Genomic DNA, 20,226 nt, shown 5'->3' with positions numbered 1-20,226 from the left:
GCTCTTTCTATGATATACTACGATATGGGTTTGAGATTTTTTTTTTATTTAAATGAAAATTAAATTTTTAATTCAACTATATATATATATATATATATATATATATATATATATATATATATATATATATATATATATATATATATATATATATATATATATATATAAAAAAAAAACAAAGATGATGTGACTTACCAAATGAAAGTGCTGGCAGGTCGACAGACACACAAACATACACACAAAATCCAAGCTTTCGCAACCAACGGTTGCCTCGTCAGGAAAGAGGGAAGGAGAAGGAAAGACAAAAGGATATGGGTTTTAAGGGAGAGGGTAAGGAGTCATTCCAATCCCGGGAGCGGAAAGACTTACCTTAGGGGGAAAAAAGGACAGGTATACACTCGCACACACACACATATCCATCCACACATACACAGACACAAGCAGACATAGAAAAATGTCCGGGAGCGGAAAGACTTACCTTAGGGGGAAAAAAGGACAGGTATACACTCGCGCACACACAAACATATCCATCCACACATACACAGACACAAGCAGACATAGAAAAATGTCTGCTTGTGTCTGTATATGTGTGGATGGATATGTGTGTGTGTGTGTGTGTGTGCGCGAGTGTATACCCGTCCTTTTTTCCCCATAAGGTAAGTCTTTCCGCTCCCGGGACTGGAATGACTCCTTACCCTCTCCCTTAAAACCCACATCCTTTCGTCTTTCCCTCTCCTTCCCTCTTTCCTGATGAGGCAACAGTTTGTTGCGAAAGCTTGAATTTTGTGTGTATGTTTGTGTTCGTTTGTGTGTCTGTCGACCTGCCAGCACTTTCATTTGGTAAGTCACATCATCTTTGTTTTTAGGTATATTTTTTCCTTCATGGAATGTTTCCTTCTATTATAACTATATATATATATATGATATGATAATATGATATGTCGTGTGACGAGGGCCTCCCGTCGGGTAGACCGTTCGCCTGGTGCAATTCTTTCGATTTGACGCCACTTCGGCGACTTGCTCGTCGATGGGGATGAAATGATGATGATTAGGACAACACAACACCCAGTCCCTGAGCGGAGAAAATCTCCGACCCAGCTGGGAATCGAACCCGGGCCCTTTGGATTGACAGTCTGTCGCGCTGACCACTCAGCTATCGGGGGCGGACTTTAATTCAACTAAAACAGCACCTTCAAAAATTTTCAGAAAATTATATATAATGCTTTACATTATTATTAACTAATTTCCCAAGTATGAAAGTCGGACTGTCATTGGTTCACACTTCATAACATTTCAAATTTCACTGAAAAAATTACATTTTGTAAAATTTTTAGATTTAAGTGCACATGTACATAATTTAATAGTAAATAAATTTACAATTTTTCATAAATTTGTTTGTAATATGTTTAAAATGTCACTGGTAACTAACGAGTGATTATTTTATCAGAAGTACTAAAACGAAGTTTTTAATACAATTGTAATATGTAACTGTAATTATTAATATTAGATTACTAGACATAAAAAGAACAAACTGGGATAGAAATTCCAGATGTTTGATTCCAAGAAGCATAAATAGCTAACTGCTATTATTGTAGCTGGCCAAGCTGTGCTATGCCAGTTTAGGGTCAAGCCATCTGTGAGTCTTGAGGTCTTACGTTTCAGTTGCTTTAAACCGACAAGTCTTCATGCTGATTTAGTGTCAGTTGGACGTGAATGTTGTTGGTGGTTTATGTGGTGGCACAAGCTCCATTAATATTTTGTAAGGTGTTTGTTAGTAAACAAAATTATTATCTAAGACGTTACTCATTATTTCAAAGTTGTTGCTCATTATTTCAGTACATTTTCTTAGTTTCTGTACAGGAACATTTATAAATTTTACTTCCAGGTGGTATTATGCAATGGCTCAGGAAGAAAGATGTTACAACCCTTAAAAAAATTCATTGAAAAGCATAGAGACTAAGAAATGTTCCTGAATGGATGTTGATATGCCTCCTGATTTCCCAAATATATCAAAAATTTGTAACAATTGTAGAAAGCAGATTGGTTCATTGAAAAATATTCAAGAAAATGATCTCACAGAAAATCTTCAGTTGATGATGAAACAAGCTATGTTCCTCTATCTTCATCCGCAGTGGTTAGACACTGGACTCGCATTCGGAAGGACGACGGTTCAATCCCGCGTCCGGCCATCCTGATTTAGGTTTTCCGTGATTTCCCTAAATCACTCCAGGCAAATGCTGGGATGGTTCCTCTGAAAGGGCACGGCCGACTTCCTTCCCCATCCTTCCCTAATCCGATGAGACCGATGACCACGCTGTCTGGTCTCCTTCCCCAAACCAACCAACCAACCAATCCATCTTCATCCATTCAGAAGACACTAAATATCTCTCTACAGGAATGAGAAGAGTCCCTTGTACATAGTACAAAACTTCAGATAAAGCCGTATTCCACCAAAAAATTAAAAACCGTAGAGTTATCACTTTAAAAAAAATTATACCTACAAATGCAAATGATTCCTCAGATTGTGAGTGTGAGTCATTGGAACAGTCTGTAATAGGCAACCTGAAAGCTAGTTTGTGTTGAAGTAGTAGGAAAAAGAAAGTAATGCTACTGTTTGCCTAAATCTTGGAATATTAGCAAGATAATGCGCGAATTCAGTGCTCCCAACTACATGGTATGCCAGGCAAGAATGTTTTTGAAGGAAAGAAGTATATTAGAAAGCCCTGATCAAAAACTGGAAAAGAATTTGTCACAAGAAGTTGTGCAAACAGTGTGTAATCATTTTTATGAAAATGATGAAATAAACAGAGTAATGCCAGGGAAGAAAGACTGAAACTATGAAGGGGGAAGATGGAGATAGAACAGTAATATCTAAAAGACTTATTTTGTGCAATTTAAAAGAAGCATATAAAAGTTTGAAAGCTAATTTTCTACCAGTGAAGATCAGGTTTTCTAAATTAGAAAACCTCCCTAAACACTGCATTTTAGCTGGTTGTAGTGGAACACACACAGTATGTTTTTGCCCTAGACATCGAAATGTCAAACTAATGATAGCAATCGCTAAGCTGAGTATCTTAATCGGCGTAGAATTGGTTTATTTATAAACACTGTTTGGCAAAAGTGCTGTGCAATCCAGCATTGTTCCACTGCATTCTGGGAAACTGTAGTTCTTGCTCAGAAGTGACCCAATAAAATGAACACTAGAAAGTGCATTTGATGAGAATGTGATTGAGAATAAGAATATCACTTTTTGACAGTCGGTTTCAGTAAACGAATGGAGCTTAGATGTAATGCAGAAAAGCTCATCAGGTTTCATTGAATTATATTCTGAAAAACTGACTACACTAATACTCCATGATTTTCTAGTGAAGCAGTAAAGCTGTTTTCTAAATAAAATTGAGGAAAACTTGAATGAGGGTAAATGTGTTGTGTGACTTCTCTCTGAGGAATTACGGTTTTTTGATCAAAGATGAGGCCCAGGGTTATCAATGGTCAAGTGATCTAGCAACATCGTATTACAAAGGAGAAAACAACAGAGTTCTTGAGTTATGTCATAATTTCAAACTGTCTAGAGCATAATACCATAGCTGTCTACTTTTTTTAAAGAAAAGCTGATTCGCTTTTTAAAAATGAAATTTCAGACTGATGTCCAGAAGCTATAAAATTTTCCGAATGGCAGTGCAACCCGGCATAAAAATAAAAAGAATTTTGTAAACTTATGGTTCCACAAAGAAGATTTTGCCAAAAAAACAGAATGGCATTTTTTTTGCCTCTGCTTGTGGAAAAGGACCTCATGATGGCGTTGGTGGCACTGTTAAGTAATTAGCAACAGAAGCAACTCTGAAAATGCCTTGTGACAACTAAATTCTTACTCCCCAACAACTTTTTGATTGGGCAATTATAAAAATTACATCTGAGAGATTTCTAGAAGAGCATTTTAGTCAGTCTGTTTCTGTAAAAGGCACACAGAAGTTACATGCTTCTATACCGACTGCATCAAGTACATCTACAATGTGGGTAAAGACTTTCTCAGACATAACAGAATCTACTGTTCAAATAGGTACAAAATCTCCAGAAAGACTTATTTGAAAGACATTCATGGATATGTTACTGTTGTCTAAGGCAACAAAGAAATTAAAGTTACCTTCCTTCGCCAAGGTGGCTCATCAGGGTCTTGCACATATCCTGTAAATTCAGATAGTCTGTGTTTATCCATAAATGATGTTCTTTGTAAGGTGAACCTAGTAACACCAACAGGAAGAATACATCAGATTCCTGGGAATGAAACATTAGAAACAAAAGAAGCATTTAACAAGAAGTTCAATCTAAAAACACACTGCTTAAATCTGGTTTTGCTTGTGACATTTGGAATGTGTGTGTCAACATCAGATTTGAATTTGCACATAGATATATTAACAATATTATGAAAAGGAAAGTTGCTACTCACCATATAGCAGAGATGTTGAGTCTCCACTACATGGTGAGTAGCAACTTTCCTTTTCATAATATTGTTACATTCCATCCTGGATTTTACATTGTTTCGTAGATATATTAAGAATTGAATTATGTATATTTCTGCTTAAATCTATAAATTTTACAAAAATGTCATTTTTTAGTGTAATGTGAATTTTTGAAATTTTATGAAGGTGTGAACCCATGACAGTCCCACTTTCATACTTAGGGAATTAGTTAACAGTAATTTGAAGCATTATATATAATTTTGGAATATGCACTTTTTGAGAAATCAAGAACTTAAAATTTCCCTTTATATAAAAAAGAATCGTCTCGGACCCATATTGTGTTGTAGGTCATAGGAAAGCTCATGGAAAATGCTGCAAAATGACACCATTTTCACTTAATTAGGAGAGTTGCTGCAGCTATTTAAAATTATGGTGGTGTAGTGTTATTTTTTGATTTCTGACAATTTTACATCGCCGGGTTTTAATAAAATTGGGTATTTTTCTTCATTCATATGTTTGCTGCCTCTGTGGCAAGTTTCGTGAGAATCTGAGATGGTGAATAAAATCACTTTGTCGATATGACATGCAATTACCCCATCGCTACTGGACGTTGGTGCAGTGACAGAGCATTGCATGCCATGATGCATTGCCACTGTTACCTGAGCCAAAGGTGGACTTACTGGCTATTGAGTACGTGGTGATGTTATGGCTGATCAGTGTGCGTAGATAGGGACAGGAAAAATTCACAAAACTAGTAACACAAAAAATAATGTGGCATAACAAGAAATCGGCAATTTCTACAACATATCACAAAATTTTGCCACACCAGTATAAAAATCTTATAAATCTGAGAATGGAAATTGAGCAATATGCAAGAAAAGTTGCCAAATTTGGCAAAAACTTATCAGATTTGGGAAAAAATATTATAGATTTTGGCAAAAATTATGCTGAATTTCACCAAAATAAGGCACAGAATGTGGCAAAAAAACACACAATTTGGCAGAAAATAACACAATTTTTAAAAAATAATGAATCTGACAGACAAAAACTCCCAATTTGGCAAAAAAATAACATTGAATTTGTTCATAAAACAAAACTTTTTTTTTTTTTTTTTTTTTTTTTTTTTTTTTTTTTTTTTTTTAATTACATTCCTCCCTTGTGAATATGATCTAACATAACACATCTCAAAAGAAAGCAAAATATTCAGTGACATGCTTGGAGGGAAGATTTCTGTCCCTGTGCCACATATTCATTTTGCCCCCATAAAGAATGCCAGGAATGTACAAAAGACCCAAAAAATACCTTAAACTCCTCTTTTTTCAAGTTTCTTGCAGTATGTGGACTATATTTATAAAGAGGTTTTACCTGAGGCACACGAATTTCAAAAGGCGAATCATTGTTATGAATAGTTTCGAGGCCTTGACAATGGTGTTAGCATTTCTGGCACAAGGCAAATCCGTAACTATGTTGTGAGACCTGGTGTTAACGTTTTGTTTGGGAACCTGTTTCAACAATTTTATTTTTTCATCTCTCGACAAATAGTAAGGTGGTGACTCACTGGAAGAGGGATCGCAACTAATCACACTAGTTGATAGAGAATCTGAATCAGTGTTGGTAAGTGTCATTGCCATTTTTAATGAGAATTTTTCAATTTCTTTCTTTCTTACATAGTGGATGCTGACAAGCCCTTTGTAAGAATTTTTACTGTACGCAGCCTGTAGAACAAGAAAGTGGGAAAACCAGAAGCAGCTAATGTAAACAGACGGGTTGTAACGCCCCCCTTTGACGCAGGGGGGGGGGGGACAAACAAACTTAAGTCGCGAAGGAAATACGCCATATACAACTATAAAACACGGTGTTCATACGAGCAGTTTGCCAACTGCAAAGTGTGTCAAAGGCTTTGGGAAGACTATACAATGCTTCCTAACAACAGATTGTCTCCGATGAGTGTCACGCCACAACTGTTTACTTTAGATTTGTTTGAGCAGTTGCGGGCGGGCTCTTGTGCATGTTCAGTTGAGTCGAGTATGAGAAGTACCTTCTCCCGCTTCTGGCTACAGATGTGTGGTTGGACACCACTATCTAATATTGCACCAGTTCAGAAATATCGGAGATCAGAGACTGATCCACAGAGCAGTCTGAATTCTAGTGGGGAGTCTCCGCGTGACCTGTGTTTACGTTTAGTGATTTTGCTGTTTCCTCTTCATTTATTGCTCTCATATTATATGAAAACAAAACGGATATCTATGGCCGTGAGCTATCAAATGAATTAAAATATGTTTGCATAATTACGGAAGGCTAAAACATGTTATTAGTTTCAGGTTTTATCTCCACCTTTCTGACAGTCAAGCATTAATTACCTTGCAGAACAATGACGTTATTTTTGTCGGTTTGCTAAATAAATTAGACTTTTATTAATCTTTTCCGCTGGGGCAGTCAATTTATTTGAAACGAAGTATTTAATTCCATACTATGGGCTAGTTTCAACTGTTCGCTGCATTTCAAAAGTGCATGTTTTCATCTTCTAGCACGTATGGCGTTATGCCATAATAAAGAACCAAAGATGAGATAATACAGTGCCAGTACTCAAGAAAATTTATGTCCGAATCTAGACATATGAATGTGCACTTTACGCCGAATTACGCGTTTTAGTATGGTTTGAGAAATTCCAATATTCTTGGAATATCCTCTGATGCCTTGTTTCTTTTATTACATAATGCAAGATTTTCTAATGTTTTACACCTATGAACATACGGGCTTCCTGCATCACCGTAGCTGCGCAAGTGTGGTGGCGCCTGTTTCTGGCGCTCTTCTGGCAACTACTGAAACGATCCTATTTCTAACAGGTCACGGGAAAATATTGCGAATGGTTGTTTGGAAAGCATTACTTTCAAAGATGAATTATGTGCGAGAATGTACGATGAATTTCTTAAATCACAGAGGATTTGACTCTCATTTAAAAATAAAATCTTTGAGGACGTACATTTAGAAAAGTTTCAAGCTCAGAAAATCATAATTTATGTCTTTATTAAAAATTTTACTGACACATTTGTGTGATGTACGTTAAAGTGTAACACGCGCATAAAAATCAACATTATATGTGAAAGCTTAGCTTCTCTTGCAGCTTATTAGTTGTAGAGACCAATATTGTATGTGAAAGCTTTGCTTTTCTTGTAGCAACGTTGTGTATGTTAATTTAAACCATTAACTTTCCCTGTTTGTGTGCACTCGGTACTTGACAGTGATATTGCTATCAGCTGACTTCATCACGTGTTCTACGCTAGAAGATATGCTCTCACCGGCTGGCGAGATCACGGGACGAGCTATGACTGGCTACAAAAGCGCATTGCAATCTTTGATTTCAATGCTTCAGAAAGTAACATGCGGCGTTTGGTGGAGTTTAAATTTACACTTTCGTAATATGAAAATATGCAGTGTACATTTTTTTTTTAAAAAAAAAAAAAAAAAAAAAAAAAAAGAAGAAGAAATATATGGTGAGTTTGGTTTTCTAAAGGTCTGGGAAGTTCTACGCCAGTGTATAAAACCATAACTATTCAAAGAATTGATAAGTTTTACAGTTCCGAGGAAAAGTATACTGTCCCTTAACATGGAAAAAGTGTATTTTCACCTGAGAGAAAGTGTAATTTTAACCGGGAAATTCGGGAATTTTTCTCTTGTCCGCGTATACACCCTTTCATAGTACTATTCAAAGTTTGTCACTCCTTTTTGTCTGCGTTTTTTCTGGAGACTGAGTGCAATTGCTGTAATGTGCAGGCTCAAGAGGTGCACCAGCAGTTGCGGTCGTGGCTGTCGACGAACGTGTCCCCGCAGGTGGCGGAGCAGACACGCATAATGTACGGTGGCTCCGTCACAGGGGCCAACTGCAAGGAGCTGGCGCAGGAGGCAGACATCGACGGCTTCCTGGTGGGCGGCGCCTCACTCAAGCCGGAGTTCGTCAACATCGTCAACGCCCGCGTATGTTGATGGACCGAGTCGATGGGTGTGCTACACTACTGCCAGTTAACCTGTTATTCCTTTCCCATTCTTACGTTACCTTCGTACCCGCACAAAGGTTTCGTTGTTGAGTTGACTTCCTGTGCATACCATCAGAGAATGTTATTCAGTGGCTATGCCATTTGCATGTATAAATGTTGCTGAAATATTAAAAAAAGTATTTATCGGACAAAATATGAGGTTATTTTCTTCCTGTCATTCAACAGCAAGTGGCGTAATGTATTCACTGTTTTGTCGTGTCAAGTCTTAGATTCTTTTTGGAATCCTGGAGTTATCAGACAGAAAATGCAGCGAGCAAAAGGTTATCTTAACATTGTACAGAAACCATACTGAAATTGAGTTGAACAACATGAGAGGAAGACAGACAGACAGACAGTTAGATTTGTAACCAGTCACCTGTTACTCATTCTGTACACAGTGAGCAGTAAAAGATGTAAGTATAAATAAATCTTAGCCTGGCAGTGGCACTGTAATTGTTGGAATCGGCAAAGGACAAGGGATTAGCAGTGCAGTAAATCCCATTAGCAACAGAAGAGATTGTTAGCAATGTTTTTCAAATAATCAAGCTTTTCTCTGAAAATTGTCTGTCCCAAATTTTTGAGAAAATGCACCATGTTCAGTTATGTACAACATATAATCATATCAGCAACTGATGTAGCACATGAATAAAATTAATTAGACAGTAGAATAGTCCAAGTTTTTGAGTGCACATATTATTGGACATTTGAACTGGAACTTACTGAGCTGAGCTGCTCAAACAGATACGTTTAACGACTTTTTTCTTATATAATTGCTAGTCTTGGGAACAAACAAATGAACCTTCTGACATATTTTCACATTTCCTCACTATAATGTCATATGGAATAATTGTCTGGAGTAACTCATCACTTAGAAAAAGTATTGATTGCCCAAAAATGAGCAGTAATAAGAAAGTGTTCACCCATGGTCATCATCATATGTAGGTACCTCATCTAGGAGTTAAGCTTTTTTAACTGCAGCGTCGGAATGTAGAGATTGGCGAATGAAATTCATCATAAATAATCCACCAAATTTTGAGAAGAATATGATGTCTGTGGCTAAAACACTGAATGAAAAATGACATTTCACAGTATTACCCATTAAAGTTTTCAGTGGGTCCGAAAGGAGTTCAATATACAGCAAAAATTTTTGATCATTGGCCAAAAACATAAAATGTTAGACAGGTAGCAAAGGAATTTTAAATCTAATTAAACATAATCTCTTCTGGGCAGCTACTTCTATTCCATGGATTGCTTTACGTTTAAAAACTGGTAGCGTAGAAACTTTTTTTACAAGTGTAGTTGCATGAGTAGGACTAAAAAATGTGTTCATTAAAAACATTTACATATGCTGTAACCTGACTAGTTTCACATTTCAATAAAAGATATCACTCCAGTGATCTACATAACATGTAACCAACTAATGGAATGGATAACATCTTGAAAAGAGGTTACAGGATGGAAATAAAAAAAGTGAAATGAGGGTAGTGAAATGTAAATTTAACCCTCGAGCAGGCGTGCCTGTGTGTAAAGAGGGCCACCCCCAAATAAGATTGCCTTCTACTGTTCCACTGATTTACAATTGTGAGCCTGTTCCTATTCCTTCATTATTGCTTCATCTAGCACAGTGATCTTGCTTCATGTAACACAGTGATCAGTTGTGTTATACATCCAAGTAGCAGCAGTAATGTAAAATAAACAGTGAGCTAGGCGAGAAAAAAATTATGATCTGTGCAAGTAAATGCTCCAAATTCCAAGCATGCAACACAATCCTACAATGAGATAGTTGATGATGAAGTCCCATACTCCTTGACAGAGCATAGGGAAACGATGCAGGAGACACACACCGCCGTACTAGGCAAGGTCCTAGTGGAGGTGGTTTGCATTGCCTTCCTTCGACCGTAATGGTGATGAATGATGATGAAGAATGATGAAGACGACACAACACCCAGTCATCTCGAGGCAGGTGAAAATCCCTGACCCCACCGGGGATCGAACCCAGGACCCCGTGCTTGGGAAGCGAGAACGCTACCGCGCCCGAGCTGCAGACATGAGATAGTTACCTCATAGATAATTACTGAATGAATAAGCACTGCGATCTGATGCAACTGCACTGTTTAATGCTTAGTGTGCCATTACCGTGGGTTGACACTTGTATGCGGCAGCAGAGTGATGTAATGAAAGTTTATTTTATTATTGTTGTATTAAACAGTAATTGGGTCATATAATGGAAGTTTATCATATTGCTGTTTAATTAAACTAAGATTAAACTGTGATTTTGCTCATGTGTGTTTACATTGGCAACATAGAAACAGCTGTTCTTTACATGTGTACAAAGTACGCCATGCATCCATTCGTGTAACGAAAATTGGCATGCCTGCTCAAGGGTTAAATCAGCTGATGCTAAGAGAATTAGATTAACAGATGAGTTCAGCTATTTGAGCTCCAAAATAACTGATAATGGCTGAAGTAATTGATGTAAGTTGCAGAGCGGCAATCGCAACAACAGCATTTGTGAAAGAGAGATGTGTTAACATCAAATATAAATTTTAGTTTGAGAAGTCTTTTTCTGAAAGTGTTTGTCTCGGTGTAACCTTGTATGGAAGTGAAATGTGGACAATAGACTTGGCCACTGTTTCTGTGTTTCGATACAGTGTATCGATACGTGGAACAGTTTCTCTGTTTCGAAACTGGTATGTTTCACTGTTTCGAAACAGTGGTGGTTCATTACGCACTGTGTCGGATAACAGGACCAGATTCGATCTCGAGCCAGCCACAGAAACTGTATCGTTGTTTCAAAATAACGCTGTTTCAGTCCACTTGTGCTTGGACGGACTAACTGTATCGAAACAGTGATGCTTCATTTCACTTTGTCTCGGATGAGATTCGGGCACAGCACAGATACGGAAATACGTTTAACATACTACTTCATCAAACTCTTTCAAGAGTGTCGAAATCTTTTTGACACACAACAGCATGATGCTTAATATTTCCGAAAGTAAAGTTTCGTTTCTAATTGACTGCTCTATTCCGAAATGGCATAATATATGCTTTATAAACACTAACAAACAATAAAATAAAGCACACTATTCGCATTCAAAATAATAAAAGTGTGAAAAACATTCAGTTAAATTACACATCTCCTATAAAATATGCTTCTCTGTTCATGTACAGTAATCACATAAAAAAAACTCAAGTAAACCTACAACATTTTGAATTAGAAAAGGCGTAGAGTGGCAGTTTTTAGACATATACGTAAATTGGATGTACTTTCAAGCAATGTGATTGACGGATCATTGATGATGTAATGGTGAACGGGAAGGGCTGGGAAGCATTGTGGATTTATAGTAATGATTTGAAACACCTTGAGGGACAAAAATTTTTTCTCTTAATTTCGTTATTTTTTCGATTTATGTGGCTTTATTCATGAGTCTATAGTCAATGTGCTTATTCTCCACAATGTGTGCATGAATATTAGCAGGCCGGGTATATATTATCCATACTAACGAAATTTGGGAATCCCAGTAGCGTATCCGTTGTTTCTGCAGTTTGTTCCCGCCTCCAGTACTATTACAAAACACAAACTGTTCCACTGTTTTGAAACAGCGTTTCGAAACATTACATTGTATTGTTTCATTTGTTTCGAAACAGTTATGTGTTTCAGTTTGCCCATCTCTAGTGGACAATAAACAGTTCGGACAAGAAGAGAACAGAGGCTTTTGAAATGTAGTGCTACAGAACAACATTGAAGATTTGGGTGGGTAGGTTGAGTATCTAATGAGGTGGTACTGAATTAAATTTGAAAGAAAAGCAATCTGAAAAGTTCTGATAAAAGAAGTGGTGTTTTTCTTGTTGGTGTAAGGTTTTATGTAGCTGCTGGCTCTCTCCTTGTAGCTAAAGCTGGATCAGAGCACTTCACGAGATCTGTCGCCCGATGTAATATCTGACGTATTACCTTTTTTTCAGTTGCCGTAGTTGTTTTTCTTGACGTAGAGGTCCTGGTAATCACTGCCTCTGAAATCCCATGTGTAGTTGAGGAAAGGCTTGACTTCTTAACATTCTGCAGATGTTACTGGAGCAAAAGCAGAAAACTTCTACTTGTACCGCAAAAAAGCATGTCCTTTACTTTCGTTTTACAAACATGTACACTACTGGCCATTAAAATTGCTACACCACGAAGATGACGTGCTACAGACGCGAAATTTAACTGACAGGAAGAAGATGCTGTGACATGCAAATGATTAGTTTTTCAGAGCAATCACACAACGTTGGCACCAGTGGTGACACCTACAACATGCTGACATGAGGAAGGTTTCCAACCGATTTCTCATACACAAACAGCAGTTGACTGGTGTTGCCTGGTGAAACGTTGTTGTGATGCCTCGTGTAAGGAGGAGAAATGCGTACCACCACAGTGCCGACTTTGATGAAGGTCGGATTGTAGCCTAGCGTAATTGCAGTTTATCATATCGCGACATTGCTGCTCGCGTTGGTCGAGATCCAATGACTGTTAGCAGAATATGGAATCGGTGGGTTCAGGAGGGTAATACAGAACGCCGTTCTGGGTCCCAATGGCCTCGTATCACTAGCAGTCAGGATGACAGGCGTATTATCCACATGGCTGTAATGGATCGTGCAGCCACGTCTCGAACCCTGAGTCAACAGATGGGGACATTTACAAGACAACAACCATCTGCATGAACAGTTCGACTACGTTTGCAGCAGCACGGACTATCAGCTCAGAGACCACGGCAGCGGTTACCCTTGATGCTGCATCACAGACAGGAGCGCCTGCGATGGTGTACTCGACGATGAACCTGGGTGTACGAATGGCAAATTGTCATTTTTTCGGATGGATCCGGGTTCTGTTTACAGCATCACGATGGTCGTATCCGTATTTGGCGACATCGCGGTGAACGCTGTTGGCTGTGCAAGCAGTCGCAGCAAGCAACTAGGAGCTACCGGGAAAAGGGGGCGCCAAATTCATATTCTTGAGGAAAAAAACTTGTTTACAAAGCGCCTAGCATCCAGCACGTTTGTATATCGGTTATTCATATGATTTTGAAACGCTTCCCTTTTGTTTTTTAAACATTTTTGAACACATTTTAAGTTGATGTCTGAATGAATCGTAAGCTGATTTTTGAATGCGTGCATAGCATACGTGATGTGTCTGTCAGGAGAATCCTCGTCGCATCCAGAAAGAAACTATCCGCAGACAAAAGGGACAGGGCTATATGAGGTGAGCGGAGGTAAGCCGAACAGATGAATGCCAATCGCTGTCTGATTATGTTGTTGATTGGCTTTGCGAATGATCAGCGTTGTTATAATTACTAGTGAAATCCATAGATCCAGACTACCAGAATGGAAATAAACGACTGACAGGAATAACTGGTGAGAAAGATTACGTACCTATTATCTTATCAGTGCACCCACGAAAATGAAATTTTGACAGATACTTTTTGGCCAGATCGCTACACCAGTAAGGACCAGTTGTACAGTCCCCGGCTAGCAGCCGCTTAAATTCTATTCTGGAAGTAACACAGAAAACGCGTTGTACGAACACGTAATAACGCCTAACCGGAAAATAATCGCGGGATAACTAAACCTGTGATTCTGGCACGGTTAATGAAGTTAATCGGTGAACAAATTTTGACAATGGCAGGAATAGCTACAGAATTGGTGATGACAAGATTGTTTGTTAGAACGAGGAAGGAGAAGAAACCGGGACATCACACAAATTATGGAAGTCTAAGGCAATTCCAAACTTACATAAAAATTTCGTAATACACTCCTGGAAATTGAAATAAGAACACCGTGAATTCATTGTCCCAGGAAGGGGAAACTTTATTGACACATTCCTGGGGTCAGATACATCACATGATCACACTGACAGAACCACAGGCACATAGACACAGGCAACAGAGCATGCACAATGTCGGCACTAGTACAGTGTATATCCACCTTTCGCAGCAATGCAGGCTGCTATTCTCCCATGGAGACGATCGTAGAGATGCGGGATGTAGTCCTGTGGAACGGCTTGCCATGCCATTTCCACCTGGCGCCTCAGTTGGACCAGCGTTCGTGCTGGACGTGCAGACCGCGTGAGACGACGCTTCATCCAGTCCCAAACATGCTCAATGGGGGACAGATCCGGAGATCTTGCTGGCCAGGGTAGTTGACTTACACCTTCTAGAGCACGTTGGGTGGCACGGGATACATGCGGACGTGCATTGTCCTGTTGGAACAGCAAGTTCCCTTGGCGGTCTAGGAATGGTAGAACGATGGGTTCGATGACGGTTTGGATGTACCGTGCACTATTCAGTGTCCCCTCGACGATCACCAGTGGTGTACGGCCAGTGTAGGAGATCGCTCCCCACACCATGATGCCGGGTGTTGGCCCTGTGTGCCTCGGTCGTATGCAGTCCTGATTGTGGCGCTCACCTGCATGGCGCCAAACACGCATACGACCATCATTGGCACCAAGGCAGAAGCGACTCTCATCGCTGGAGATGACACGTCTCCATTCGTCCCTCCATTCACGCTTGTCGCGACACCACTGGAGGCGGGCTGCACGATGTTGGGGCGTGAGCGGAAGACGGCCTAACGGAGTGCGGGACCGTAGCCCAGCTTCATGGAGACGGTTGCGAATGGTCCTCGCCGATACCCCAGGAGCAACAGTGTCCCTAATTTGCTGGGAAGTGGCGGTGCGGTACCCTACGGCACTGCGTAGGATCCTACGGTCTTGGCGTGCATCCGTGCGTCGCTGCGGTCCGGTCCCAGGTCGACGGGCACGTGCACCTTCTGCCGACCACTGGCGACAACATCGATGTACTGTGGAGACCTCACGCCCCACGTGTTGAGCAATTCGGCGGTACGTCCACTCGGCCTCCCGCATGCCCACTATACGCCCTCGCCCAAAGTCCGTCAACTGCACATACGGTTCACGTCCACGCTGTCGCGGCATGCTACCAGTGTTAAAGACTGCGATGGAGCTCCGTATGCCACGGCAAACTGGCTGACACTGACGGCGGCGGTGCACAAATGCTGCGCAGCTAGCGCCATTCGACGGCCAACACCGCGGTTCCTGGTGTGTCCGCTGTGCCGTGCGTGTGATCATTGCTTGTACAGCCCTCTCGCAGTGTCCGGAGCAAGTATGGTGGGTCTGACACACCGGTGTCAATGTGTTTTTTTTTCCATTTCCAGGAGTGTATAATTTTTTGATCTCATGCTTGAGAAATTGGTGCGTATGAATGAAATGTGAACCTATTTCCTAACATAAAGCTTTTTGCTTGTATTAGGCTTAATATGCATTTGATATTGGTACTTCGTGAATTATATCCTGTCGTGTTGTAAAAATGGCAGTTTGTGCCAAAACAGTCTCGTTTATTTTGTGTGTGTTACAAAATTTCTGCAATATTAGAAAGGCCTATTTTGTCACAAAACAGACGTAATAAGACCGAGGAACCATACCAGTCTTGGGTATTATTTGTGTTAACAGCTTTTTCAGTATTAGATAACGATATTTCGATTTTTCATGTAGCAAAACGTTTGACGAACTTTGATGAGGTAATAGATTCTTTCGCAGAAAGGAAAGGGCGACGTAAAGCTGTGGCAAGAGTAGAGAGAAAATTTTACTGGGACTTAAGGATTGAAGAAGTGTGTACTGTCTTGCTTGTCTCTACTGGTTTTATGTATCCTATATTTAATTTTATCTCAGACAAAACTGCAATAAAGAGGGCAAATTTTCTGAAGAGTTCTTGTTCTCCTGATTATAAATAATCGCATCTGCTATTAATTGCGAGATTTTTTTTTTTTTAAAGAGGGGCAGGTTGTCAAACTGGCCGACTGGGAGAAGAAGAGGCACCACAGGACATTTCAAAATATACACGTTTCTGTTACACAGAGCGAAATACAGTGACGTGCGATAGAAGAATGCTTTAGGAAGAGGCGTGTTACTGCACTTCGGCACACTTAAAACCAAATAACATGTCTTAATTTCCTCGAACACATATGTTTCATGTTTCAGGCTTTTCAGAAAGATGTGCACTACAATATGAACATATTTTTGAAAATTCTGTTTTGTTGTAGTGTTGACCTGGTTCGCAAATATCGTATATCCAGGGTTGATGTGCAGCGCAGTCTGAGTTATAGTGGGCAGTCTCAGCGTGACCTGTGTTTATGTTTAGTGATTTTGCTGTTTCCTCTTCATTTATTCTCACGTCAAATGAAAACAAAACAGATATCTGTGGTCGGGAGGTATCGAGTGAATTAAAATACATTTACAGAATTGCGGGATTAGTTTCAGATTTTATTTCCTCCTTTCTGACAGTCAAGCATTAATCGTCTTGCGGAACAATGAAGTTATTTTTGTCTTTTTGCTAAAGAAATTTGACTTTTATGACCTTTTCCGCAGAGGCAGTCAATGTATTTGAAACAATATGTTCAATTCCACAGTACTGGCTAGTTTCAAGTGCAGGTTTTCATCTTCTAGCAGTGTGCGATTTGCAGGGGGGGGGGGGGGGAGGGGGGGGGATTTCCCACCCTCTGCATCAGACCATCCCCTCCTCTGGTTTGTTTATGCATCCCAACCTGGGATGTTTGTTTCCCACACACTGGAGTAAAACTTTACATATAATGTAAATTTATGGAGCTGAACACTGAAAGTTTTTAATAACTCTTCCTATTAACACTATTAATATGTTTCAGTTGTCTATCATCAGAATAAGTACAACTTTTCACAAATGTGCCTCTACGTTTTGAATTCCCCTTGTATATCTGTACCCGTATGTAGATGATTTTGTAAATAAGCTTTACCTGTAATGTACTTTTAAAGATATAACAAGAGATGGCTTTTCTGATAGTGCATACACGTCAATAGTGAGTTTCGGCATCAACATCTATTTATAAATAGCTGTTTAACCATGCATAATGCCACGGTCCAAGCTAGTAACATATATAATTCTACTAACCCCCTAAGACATCCCCCCACTGGTAGAAGCACAAATCGCACCCTGTCTTCTAGCACGTATGGCATTATGCCATAATAAAGAACCAGACATGATACAATACAGTACTGGTGCTTCAAAAAAATCTACGTCTTGAAAACCACAGTGAAAAGCTTAATATCAGGTCGAGGTCTACTTCATTGGGAATCTGGACATACGAATGTGCACTTTAAGCATGCACTTTAAATGTGCACATTTTAGTATGGATCACGAAATTCCGATGCTCTTGGAGTATCCTCTGATGTCTTGTTTCTTTTACGACATAATGTAAGATCTTTTAATGTTTTACATGTACGAACATACAGGCTTCCTGCGTCATCGTAGGAGTGCGGTGATGCCTGTTATCTGGCGCTCTCTGGCAACTGCTGAAACGAACCTATTTCTAACAGGTCGCGGGAAAATATTTCAAATGGTGGTTTGAATAGCGTTACTTTCAAAGTAAATATCCTTATACGTAAGTTGAACTATGTGCAAGAATGCACCATTAATTTATTAAATCACAGAGCGTTTGACTATCACTTAAAAATCAACTCTTTGATGATGAGCCATTTAGAGCAATTTCGAACCCTGAAGATCAGACATTTATGTCATCATTAAAAATTTTACTGGCACAGTTGTGTGATATATCGTAAAGCGTAACATGCACAAGAGATCAACATTATATGCGAAAGCTTAGCTTCTCATGCAGCTTATTAACGTTAGAGACCAGTATTATACGTGAAAGCTTTTCTTTTCTTGTAGCAACACTATCTATATTAATTTAAACTATTAACTTTCCCTGTGTGTGCGTTCGTGCTACTTAGCAGTCACGTGTCCTATGCTCTGAATACTCGCTGTCATCGGCTGGCGAGATCACGTGACACGAGCTGTGACTGGCTTACAAAAGCGCATCGCAATCTAGATTTCAGTGATTCGGAAAGTAACATGCGGTGTTTGGTGGAATTCCAATTTATACTTTTGTAATACAAAAATATGCAGCGTACATGTTGCTGCACATCAAAGATATTTCCAAAACATTTCTTTTTCCCTGAGTTTCGTTTTCTAAAGTGCCGGGGAATTCTACGGCCGTGTATAAAACCATAACCATTCAAAGGATTTATAAGGGAAAATATACTGACAGTTAACCGGGGAAAAGCATGTTTTCACCCAGGAGAAAGTGTATTTTTAACCGTGAAATCCGGGAAAAATGTGGGAATTTTTTTCCTTGTCCACGTATACACCCTGTATGCCTATGTTAAAACCACTCTTCTTGTAATACTTTATTTCTAACATTTTTTTCTTTCCTGATGAAAGCAAATTTAGTGCCATTAATACTTTCAATGCAGAAGCGAAACAGATTGGACCTCCAGCCAGGACGATATGCAGTAGGTATTTAGAAAAAGAGTAGAGGATGAGAAATATCTGTGAGACTTCTACTGAGGAGGAGGGTGCTTTAATAAGCTTTATGCACACACACGGCCCAGCAAACAAATGTTGGGTTCCAAAACAGCACATCACTCCAGCGCTCGCATGACATTCTACAGCACTTTAACGAATCCTGTAAAAAAATATTCAAGTAGCCTGAAGGGAATATAAGCTTAGGATTCTAAAAATGACACCTCCCAGCTTTGTCTTCTGACACTTAAAGAAATGTCCCATGATGTTAGGGATGCTGTGTAAAGCAACATTTACCGGGCTTGGTGAACTGTGATAAGGAAAGGCGCCACTGGTTGCTCTTGTGCAGCTATCAGGCATGACCCTGTGGTCATGGGGATGCTGGTTTTGTCACTTCAAAAGAAACCAGTAGTAGCTACATACGAGGTGCAACAATAAAGTAATGAGACTGATTTTCTTTGCAAGATGTGGCAACCCTTAAGGCTCGCTTAAGCACAGTATCTTTGACCTTTGTCTACAAGCTGCTTCTAGTCCAAGCGGCACATCGATGCAGCTGCTCAGTCGTGATTTGTGCTGTAATAAGTTAACACATGTTTGTGTATCTCGTCACGGAAATGGAACCCAATAATATTGCACAATGGTATGCCATTTCTTTTTGCGTTAAATTGGGTGAAAACGCGACGACAACTTATGGTAAGCTTCAGAAGGCTTTTGGTTGCGTTGGGTTGTTTGGGCGAAGAGATCAAACAGCTAGGTCATCGGTCTCATTGGATTAGGGAAGGACGGGGAAGGAAGTTGGCCATGCCCTTTCAAAGGAACCATCCCGGCATTTGCCTGGAGTGATTTAAGGAAATCACGGAAAACCTAAATCAGGATGGCCCGGCGCGGGATTGAACCGTCATCCTCCCGAATGCGAGTCCAGTGTGCTAACCACTGCGGCACCTCGCTCGGTAAGGCTTTTGGAGAAGAGGTTATGTCAAGAGCTCAAGTTTTTCATTGGCATAAAATGTTTAGTGAAGGCGGAACGGATGTTGAAGATGAATACCGCAGTGGATGACCATCAAATTCACGGACACATGTCAACTCAACCAGGGTGCGTGAACTTGTATAATTATCCGTGAAAATGATTGCAGAAAAACTGAACATCAATCGAGAAATGGTTTGTTTAATAATAACTGAAGATCTTGGTATGAGAAAGATTTGTGCAAAAATGGCCCCCATACTGCTTGTCAGTACAGCAATTTTTAACCTCAAAGCAAATTCCAGTACTACCAAGCCACCTTATTCACAAGACATCACTCTGTGCGACTTTTTTCTATTTCCAAGAGCCAAAACGGCAGTCAAAGGACACCATTT

At 39.7% G+C, this 20,226-nt stretch overlaps 1 protein-coding gene across 1 annotated transcript in view; it reads left to right on the top strand.

Annotated features, from left to right (window-relative positions):
• The window catches only part of LOC126108641 (triosephosphate isomerase B), a 52,535-nt gene extending 43,887 nt beyond the window's left edge, over positions 1 to 8,648 (top strand). Inside the window, exon 5 of the mRNA XM_049913950.1 lies at positions 8,235 to 8,648. Within this exon, the coding sequence (XP_049769907.1) occupies positions 8,235 to 8,444 (210 nt within the window). The 3' untranslated portion in view covers positions 8,445 to 8,648. The remainder of the gene's footprint in view (positions 1 to 8,234) is intronic.
• Positions 8,649 to 20,226: the final 11,578 nt, after the last annotated feature.

Source organism: Schistocerca cancellata, chromosome 11 (genome assembly GCF_023864275.1).
Source record: "Schistocerca cancellata isolate TAMUIC-IGC-003103 chromosome 11, iqSchCanc2.1, whole genome shotgun sequence".
NCBI classification, from domain to species: domain Eukaryota; kingdom Metazoa; phylum Arthropoda; class Insecta; order Orthoptera; family Acrididae; genus Schistocerca; species Schistocerca cancellata.
Note: the sequence above shows the minus strand (reverse complement) of the source record. Positions and strands in the feature narration are given on the sequence as shown.